The sequence below is a fragment of the Drosophila eugracilis genome, unplaced genomic scaffold, assembly GCF_018153835.1.
Source record: "Drosophila eugracilis isolate 14026-0451.02 unplaced genomic scaffold, ASM1815383v1 contig_2154, whole genome shotgun sequence".
Lineage (NCBI taxonomy): Eukaryota > Metazoa > Arthropoda > Insecta > Diptera > Drosophilidae > Drosophila > Drosophila eugracilis.
The window spans coordinates 8,133,363-8,142,625 of record NW_024573038.1 but is presented as its reverse complement, the minus strand read 5'-3'; the positions used below and the strand labels follow the sequence as shown (position 1 = coordinate 8,142,625).

General features: G+C 41.3%; 2 protein-coding genes across 2 annotated transcripts; both read right to left on the bottom strand.

The window, feature by feature from the left end:
• Positions 1–30: 30 nt before the first annotated feature.
• LOC108114460 (putative odorant receptor 65c) lies at positions 31–1,485 on the bottom strand. Its single transcript, XM_017225464.1, has 5 exons — positions 1,364–1,485; positions 1,136–1,307; positions 560–1,080; positions 143–506; positions 31–84 (listed from the first exon to the last, which is right to left on the bottom strand). Exons 1-5 carry the CDS (start codon positions 1,483–1,485, stop codon positions 31–33), a joined length of 1,233 nt encoding a protein of 410 aa, XP_017080953.1.
• A 3,615-nt stretch (positions 1,486–5,100) lies between these two features.
• On the bottom strand, positions 5,101–6,984 carry LOC108114017 (odorant receptor 65a). The gene is made up of 5 exons (XM_017224763.1): positions 6,452–6,984; positions 6,228–6,396; positions 5,639–6,162; positions 5,210–5,573; positions 5,101–5,154 (listed from the first exon to the last, which is right to left on the bottom strand). Exons 1-5 carry the CDS (start codon positions 6,583–6,585, stop codon positions 5,101–5,103), a joined length of 1,245 nt encoding a protein of 414 aa, XP_017080252.1. The 5' UTR covers positions 6,586–6,984.
• Between the last annotated feature and the right edge of the window lie 2,279 nt (positions 6,985–9,263).

The window sequence follows — 9,263 nt, the reverse complement described above, 5'->3', positions numbered from 1 at the left end:
AAGTTAATATTTATATTTATTTTATAAAATTTAATCCAAAGTTTTTAGTAGAAATGTAAGGATTCCATAGCATTGATTAAGTATCTGTAAAATATATTACAAATTCAAAAATATGTTATACATTGCAATTTAAAACCCTTACAGCTGTGTAGTTGATTAAGTTAAATGAAGGAAAAGGACTGGCTCTCATTATTAGAGGTTTCTGGGCTCGTCGTACTATCAAGCAAAGATCTCTATAGACCTCCTTAGATCCCTTATTAGGATCATATGCCTCGTAGGCAGCACCTGCTATTTTCAATGACTCCCGGGATATCATATCTCCGAAAAAAGACCACATGGAGAGATGTCCCAAGGCCAGAATCATGAGAACTGCAAACTGGGCTACCACCTTGGGATCCCTTCGGGCCTCCATGGCTTCCAAAACCGATAGAGAGACTAGGGAGAAGTTAACCGACATCTGCATGATGAGAGTTCCATGAAAAACGTTGTTTATACGATTTAAAATTCTAAAATTATAATAGAAATAAATTACTTCCTTTAGACTTATATGGAGACTTACTCAATAATTTTCTGATGGATCATCACGATTTGATTCGTTTTCATTCTCAGCTGTTCATTACCGTCGCATCCTTGATGAAGATTACGTAGTTCTAGACACAGAACTTCAATAGCAAAAGTTATCTCCGCATAAATGCTCACGGATAATCCTTCCATGCATAAAAGCCAAGTAATACCATATGCCACAAGAAAACTCTGTGATAGATATATAACGGCATGGCTGATGGGATGAATGGATCGATTGTGCCATTGAAATGGAAAAGCCGCGTGAAAGGGAAGGTTTTGCTGCTGAACCCAAATTGGTGATGTTATAAGTAGGACGACGAAAATACACAAGAAGATTGACCAAATCGATGCTACAATTAAGCCCATCATAAAGTACCAACGTTTTCTAGGTCGGAAATTAACTTTACTGGGACCTTTGAGTGTCCACGGATGGTATGTTTCCAAGTCATTAATAACTTCGTCAAGGGCATCGCCATACCACAGGAAATAGTACATCTTGAAGATAATATAAAATACCTGAGAATACTATTTAATTTAATATATATTTCAAAATTTTTAATATTTTTCTTACACCAATGATAAAGGCAAGATCACGCCCAATTTGAACATTGTCACCTACCGATTCCGTTAGGGCATATAACATTGAAACAAATAACACGGTCATTTGAATGATAGCCGAAGTATGCCAAATGGATCGATAGGGCAGTTGACGTTCATTGGTGGTTGTGTAAAAAAACATGGCTCTGCAAAGAGATCTCCAGTAGTTTTTATCCGCTAGAACTTTATACTTTACTCAGACTTCATCTTTCCCCTCCAATAGTAAACTGGAGTGTGGCCAGACTCCAGTTGAGGATTTCGATAAATCTTCCATCCTTCTATGAAAAATAACAGAAAAAGACGCAAATTTCCATGAAATTCCATTTTAAATGGCTTTTCTTTCTGGAGTGTTCTTACAATGTGATGGGAGGTTCCTTTTAAATATTATCCTCGAAGATCACAGAAAAAAATACTTTCATATTTAGCTTTTTTAAGTAAATCCTCCTTTAATAAGCTCTATAAATATTAAAATGGTCGTCTTGTTTTATAAATTCTTGTTTATTTATAAAGATTTAAATAATATAAAATAATTCAATGAAAATAATATAAAACTAATCATCATAGAACTTCTTTTTCCCTGTGCGCGCTAATAAGCAAAAAACTATGACCATTTAAGACAATTACCAGGCGAGAACTTAACATCTGCTTTGAGAAACTTAAATCGCTGTCATAAATTTACATTTGGAATTAGTACTTATATATATTTTTTCTTATTATTTATTTCCTTGAAACGAAAATCCACAATCGAACATCAATAATCCGCCAGCTCATAAAATGAAAAACGATTTAATTTCGATTTCGGTGGAGATCTCCGCAAAACCAAAAACCGAAAAAAGTGAAAGTTTGCATTGTTATAAAATGATTTTTTTTTTTCTTATTTTTGGCTTCCCTTCACCCCAGCGAGGAAAGCAGCATCTGCAGAGCTGGAAATATTTAGGTTGCCCGGTCAAGAAGGAATATTTATGCCATTTATGACACGAAAGGCCCTCCGAACGTGCTGTCCGCAGATTGCAGCATTTTTGCATATTTGCGGCACGAAGCGAAAACCGGCGAAACGAAATGAAATGCAGAAAATCGTCTTGGGAGCAGAGATAAAGCCGGGCTTAGTAGTCGAGGTGACTTGAGTGGAGTGGAGTGGACAGAGGGCGCAGCAGCTTGGCACAATCGAAAGCGAAAGATTTGGGGTCCGATATGAACATATGGTCATATGGATCGGAGCATTCAGTTCCAGGTCCTCAAGCCGTGGGTGGCAGCGGGTGAATGGAGCATTTGCATATTGGAACGATTGAACTGCCCCGGACAGCATTGTGTGTGTGTGTTGTACAGAGGAGACCAACACAACAAGATCGTCTGACAAAAAGTGAGATCCATGGGGGCTTTCCTCGGAGGCATCGAAAATGTCATGCGGTTTTATGACTTCATTAGCGACAGGCCCCCAGAAGCCAAGAAAAAAGGAATTTAATGGACCCAATCCTCCACCCGCTCCCTCTCCCAAGTTGACAAACAAATTTGAGGGACATTTTCGTGTCTTGATGAGAGGGAAATGAGCTGCCGAGGAGCTGTGGAAAACTAATCAGGGAGCTGCTGCTACTGCTGTTGCTTTTGGCAAACTAGCCCCAATCTGGAGGCCATGTCACGAGTCCATGGCTAAGTCTCAACGACTCAACGGCGATGATGATGTGCATATGGGGCTGCCTAATAATGAAGTCGTGCATGGCATTTGTCCTGTTCGGTTTGAGTTCGATGATTAAGAGGCCCAGCCACCGAATCCGGACCAAATGTCTGACACCTTTTCGCTGTTTTTTTCTTTTGGTCGCGGGAATCGGCGCATGTCAGCAAATTGGCAGTACCAACAGCAGCAGCGGCCAGAGAATCGGTCTTGTTAACTGGGTCGGTTATTCTTGCTGATTTACAATGTCACACGATTTTGGCCATTTGATAAGGATCTGCGGCTGGTAGTGATTTGGTTCAGAGAAGCGGAAATGAGGCACATAGGATTGATTTTTACCTCCACATAACATAACTCAAAACTTAGGAAAATTTACCTTTATTATTTTATGTTAAAATAATTATGGTAAATGAACTTCTAATCTAGGCCAACTTTTCTCGCATTTTTTGTAAGTTTTCAGAACCTTTGGCAACACTTTTCCCAAGTGTACTTGACTCCGTTTGAACCCATTTAAATCCCGTGCGTTGTAAGTCAGATTCATACTTGAGTGTGCGTCTCAGAAGTTTCACTTTGAGGGGCTTGGGCTTAGGCTTGGGGTCTCAATAACTAACTTTTCCGCGGCCCCTTGACAAGCCTCCACAATGAGCGATATTGTGCGGAGATAACAAACCATACAAATAACTGAGCTGTGGTCCCGAAGCTCCCACTGACATCCCTGACTTCTGCCGACGATAATGTCGTCGTCTTGGCCCGTTGGCTCGTTGAATGTCGACAGGCGAATCATCAGCCTATCGACAGTGTACTTTTGCCTTCTAAAGTGCATCTTATGGCTGCACCACCTATCCCCTTACCACTAGCCAGGTTTGTGTAAATCTAACCAGCTCCTAAGCCCGGGCGCATGCATCATCATTATCATCATCGTTGCCAGCTGCATGCAAGCGAAAAATCCAACTACTGCGCATGAATGAATCACGTCGTCGTAGTCCAAGTTCCACCCGAGATCGGTGTTCAGATGCAAAACTTGCAACTTGGCAACTGCATCTCATGGCAACCGTCTAGCGAAAGTCGCGACAAAACTCTCTCAATCCTCTATCCCCAATCCCCGAAACTGATCCCCTCCATCGATCCAGTCGGTCCTGTGTAGCCATAATGATGAATTAGGCTGCTGTCATGTCATGACAAAGGCGCTGCATGCAATTTAGATGGAAAACGGCCAAGAAGTTGGCTCATTCGGGGATTGAGGAGTGTACAACGGAGTCGTCTAAGTAAATAAACACAAGCGAAATGCAATTGCAATTGCAATAGCGAATATTCAAATGTAAGTAGGAAGTGGGTCTTAAATGAGCCACAACGAGAAAAAGAAACTGCAGCCTGACAAATCGGTTTGCTGTTCAACTTTGCCGTCGCACCGTGGAGCACACTTTCTTGGTTATTAAAATGTGTTTTTAGGTTATATGTTTTAAGTTCTTTATTTGTATTTTAACAAATCAGCAGATGTTTAAGATATGTTAAAAATACGACAATTTTTGAGCCCTAATGTGATGATATTTCTAAGAAAAAATCAAGAGTTTCCCCTTTCTTTACTACAACACAGGTTTACCACTCCTTCATATTCAAATAGAAGTAAATCGGATATTGGATATTGGCCTAATACATTGGCGCTTGCTAATTAATTGAGACTGCTTGTCGTTGGCAATTAGTGTGGCCCAGGAAGATGACATGTTATGCCATGTTTTCGTGGCAAATAAAGTTATTCGCTTCGACCAAGAGCTGCAGAATGTCAGGATCGTAGCCCCAGAAGACCCTCAGACGATTGGCCCCATCGCTGCGAAGGTTAATTGCCAACAATAAGATTCAATCAAGCTAATGACGGAGCAGTCAAACGCCAGCAACCAACAACCAGCAGCCAACAGGCAACATCGAAAAGTCATCGGTCTGAAGGAAAACCAGCTTCCAGTTCGAGCTCCACACACAATTGCAATTTATGAGCCCAATCTTCCGCCAGTTCGAACCACTCTTCGAAGTTGCAAAGAGTGCAGTGGCGACCTTTTGGGGTCGCATGCATAAAATGCAGGCTCCTTGCAGAACTTTCTTTTGAGTGGCCCAAAATGGACGATATCATTTACGAAGCTGGAAAGGTTTTAATAAAATTTTAAGTGAATTAATGGTGTTATTTTAGAAGAAAAATGTTCTCATTTTAATGTGTTCCTGTATGTAATGTTTAGAGCTCAAGCTGGCTTTTACGTTTATAGCTTTGATACACTATAAATCTAGTCCAATGTGTTTGTTAATAAGGTCAAAATTGAATAGCACTGCTTTAGTATCTGCAAAAAGAAATCTTCAATTAAATATCAAAGAGTAGCTCATGAGCTTACTTACAAACATATAATTCATCAAATTAAAAGGGGGGAAAGGACTTGCACTCATCTGAAGCGGTCTCTGAGCTCTCTGAATAAAAAAACAATATTGACGATTGATGGTCTTGGATCCAATAGTTGGATCATAAGCTTCATAGACAGCCAGGGCCACCTGCTCCGATTCTTCCGAGAACATATCACCGAATTTTGACCAGAATGAGAGATGTCCCAGAGTCATCGTCATAACAAGCAGATATTCAGTCGCCACTTGAGGATCCTTCCTGGCCTCCACTACTTCTAAAAGTGACAATGAGACTAGAATGAAGTTAACCAACATTTGGATGATAAATGCTCTATTGTATATCTCATTACAGCGATCACTTAGTCTGTTTAAAGAAAAAAAAAAAATATTACGTTTGTTAGTAGTAGTAGTAATATTCTAGAAGCTTACAATATAATTTGCTGATGGAACTTGATCAGTCGACATAGCTCACTATTTAGCAAGTTCTCGTCGCCTTGGCAAAGTTCCTGGACGTTTCGTAGCTCAATGCTAAGGACCCTTAACAAAGAAGTCATCTCGAAGAAAATGGAAACACCCATGACCTCCGCAAAACCAAGCCAAAGCAGAAAATAAAGCAATGTAAAGCTTTGAGTTAAAAATATAATGGCATGGGATATCGGATGTTTCGACGGATTGTGCAGTTCAAAGGGCCAGGCGACGTGAAAGGGCAAACTTTGCGATTTAATATAAAATGGTGTTGATATTTTTATCAGAATAAAGATTAAAATAACCGCAAACCAAATCACTTGTAAAGCCGTTATCAACAGGATATGGAAACGCTTAATGGCTTGCACTTCCCTGTTAGCAGGGCCTTTAATCATCCTGTGATGTAAATCCTCTAGAGCATCGATTATCATATCCACGTCATCAGAGTACTGAGCGAAGAACACCAATCTTGAGCAAATATATGCGCCCTAAGAAGAGAAATATATATATATGTAATAACTGACTAACAAACGATATATCCTTAATTTCCAACCGTTACTGTGAAGACCAAGTCCCTTCCCAGATTCACAATATCACCGAAGGATTCAGGAATTCCATACAACAGTGATGCCAAACAAATTATCAATGCGGTCAAAACGAAATATTTCCAGATGAGGGCAGTCATTTGAAGTCTCTCCGAGTTTATGTACAGACCCATGGCTCTATAAGAGGAGTATTCATTTAAAATAATCTTAACAATCTTATTCAGATCCTAACTTAAGTTGGTCTCGATTCCAGTAGGCATTAATATGACGAGGCTGCCTCTGGGGATCCTTGAAAACAGCCCAACCATCCTGAAACGGAATCCAGAATCGATCCCAATTTCCTGTTATTCGCTGCTGCTTGGCCATCTTTCAATTCGATCCAATGCAAATACTAGGTGTGCCGAGTGACCTGGAAATGTGAACTGTTTTATACGCATACGAGGTGTGGAATTACTGAATAAATAACGAAGGAACTTACTGCTCATTACGTCAATTGCCGTCCGAGAACTGTGCAGCTGCCAGAGCCTGGGAAATGGTAAATGCGAAATGGAAAACTCATATTTGCAACTGCAATTATTGGTGAATACAGCAGAATAACGTCCACTTAAAATCATAGGAGCAGTCTTCGAGTGCCAGGCGATTATCGAGACGAGGAGATTTCCAACTCCTCGTTGCCACACAGTGCCAATAGTTGTTGTTGTTGCCCCATTGTTGTTGAGCCGAGTTTTCGAATGCATTTTACCTTTTTCCAGTCTTCGGATTTTCTGGCCAGTATGGCCATCGAAAGGCAAATTTGCACACTCGATGTGGTTCTGCAACAATGTTTGCACTTTTCTTTCGTTATCGTGCGTTCTGCTGGCTTTTCCCCGCTCCATTTAAGGAAAACCGAAATGCATTTTACAGTTTTACCTTTTGCAAATCTCTAACGGCCTGCCAAACGAACAAAATATTGCCTTGGCCAAATTTGGAAGCCCCTAAATCGAGGTGGCACGGCGGTTTGGCTGGTGAAGTTAAAGCACTTGAAGAAATTTTTTGAATCCGGGTACCTAAACGAAGTTTTCAGGTTTTTTAAAAGATAAAGTTATATATATTTTTCAATGATTTCCATTAAACACTTCTAAACATGATACTTATTTTGTTTCAGTGTTCTAAGAACGTCTGGCCTGGGGCGACTTTTGACTTTTACTATCGTATCTCGCTCCACATGTGGCTCACATCACCCACACGGCTGGGACTTATTAATCTGGATAGCATTTAGCGAGGACTTGTCGCCGCATATTTGGCGAGTGGCTGCGATGTGGCCGAGAGCATAGCTTGTCCAGTGAATGTCGTCCGCTTCATTAAGGCCGCAACAGCGAACGGCAAACGACAAACGTCGCAACAATCAGACAGACAGACAACTTTGCCAATTTCCATCAAAAAAACAGTTGGTTAGCTACTAGCTTTTCGGCTAGACCAAACGTACATAGATCGATTTTGGTAGCTGCCAGAGCTGGGCTTTCGCTTTGAGCAAGATTGCGAATGAAGTACAGGTAGCACTACAATTTGCGCGCTTGTCAAGTGTACGACAACATTACGCGCAATTGTTCAATGTCAACGCATTTGATGAGCATGAAATGCCTTTGCCTTTGTGGATGGATTGCTCTTGTCAGGGATTCTGTTTCTGATTCCGAGTCTCCAACTGCCGACTCTACTTCTGGCTCAGTGGCTCTTGTCCGAATAGAGAAGTTCCTGGCCCCCAAGGCTCTCCCTGCCCATCCATTGTCCCTGCCAACCGGAGTGCAACAGTCGTCACCAGGTGGAGGCAGCAATTCCCATGTGCTGCCATGTTCTGTGTGATAACGAAGCCAGCTCCTCGAGTACTCCATTGTCGCTGGGCCTCTGATGCCGTCCTGTGCCGCGATTTACTCCATTCCGTCTGCCGGTGGCGATTCGTCCGCTGGCCATGACAACGCTGACAATCAAAAATGCGCCGTATGAACTCAATTAAGGTTTCTCCTAGGGAGCCTAGAATGGTATACAGTGTCTCTTTGAAGTACGATCGGATCTGGGAAAGCAGCATTAGGTCCATGCAACTGCGGAACTGGAAAATCCTATTGTACAATCAGAGTTTGGCAATACTCGACTCTTCGAACAAAACTACTCATTATTACGTGCTGGTATTATTTATGACTACTTATCTGGGCATACCCATCCTTAAGTAGGAATGCCAACTTATTTGTTATATGCAAGAAATATTAGGGAGTGATTCAATGTGTTATATACACATGTATGTAGATATAAACCGATCTCAAATTAAAATGAATGGACTTCAAAAACCATCATAGGATGAACATCTTAATATTTTATAACCATAAACTGATGGTAAGATCAATAAACCAGTGAAATTCAAATAAACTTAACCTTAAGATGCCTCTTGATAGGCTCTAGACTGTTATCAATTTTCACAACTACTTATTTGGTTTTAGCCCATATCGTAGATAATCCATAAATACTCCCCAAAACATAGCCGAGAGCCGCAGCAACGCCCCAAATAATGCCAGCTTGGGTTTTGAGCGGCCAACTTTTATTACAATTGATAATAGATCCAGTGGAGAAAAGAGATTGCCCAGTGGAGAGTTTCAAGTGATTTTTCGGTTTATAAATGCATCAAAATGTTGAATCTAAAGCACTTTTATGTCGTATAATTAATCACAATTATATATTTCTATGGTCCGAGTAAATGGCCGGGACAATGGCCAACAAAGCGAAACGGCTTTGACTCTGATGGCGCCACGGGGGTTCCCCGATATCGCGGGTCGAGCGGTAAGTTGGCCAAGCGGCGCACTAAAATTTTATGACTCTATTATGAGAGTGGCGGTCATTCTGCAGCAGCTCCAGCGACTTCTTCTGGCTCACGTCTCCCGCCTTTCCTCTCTATATTTCCCAGCTCCATTGTGGGGGCCTCTAGAACAATAGGTTCCAGATGATGCCCCCGTCTCACTCTCTCTAGCGCTGTTTGCATTTGCTCTCAAGTGGATGCCAGAGATTTCAGCACTCAGATT

Coding starts and splice junctions, on each gene's coding strand:
- LOC108114017 (XM_017224763.1), bottom strand. CDS start 6,585: ATGGCCAAGCAGCAGCGAATAACAGGAAATTGGGATCGATTCTGGATT. Junction 5,574..5,638: donor TTCCATCAGCAAATTATATT/GTAAGCTTCTAG, acceptor TTCTTTAAACAG/ACTAAGTGATCGCTGTAATG. Junction 5,155..5,209: donor ATTTGATGAATTATATGTTT/GTAAGTAAGCTC, acceptor TTCTTTTTGCAG/ATACTAAAGCAGTGCTATTC.
- LOC108114460 (XM_017225464.1), bottom strand. CDS start 1,485: ATGGAATTTCATGGAAATTTGCGTCTTTTTCTGTTATTTTTCATAGAA. Junction 1,081..1,135: donor ATCTTGCCTTTATCATTGGT/GTAAGAAAAATA, acceptor TAGTATTCTCAG/GTATTTTATATTATCTTCAA. Junction 85..142: donor ACTTAATCAACTACACAGCT/GTAAGGGTTTTA, acceptor TATATTTTACAG/ATACTTAATCAATGCTATGG.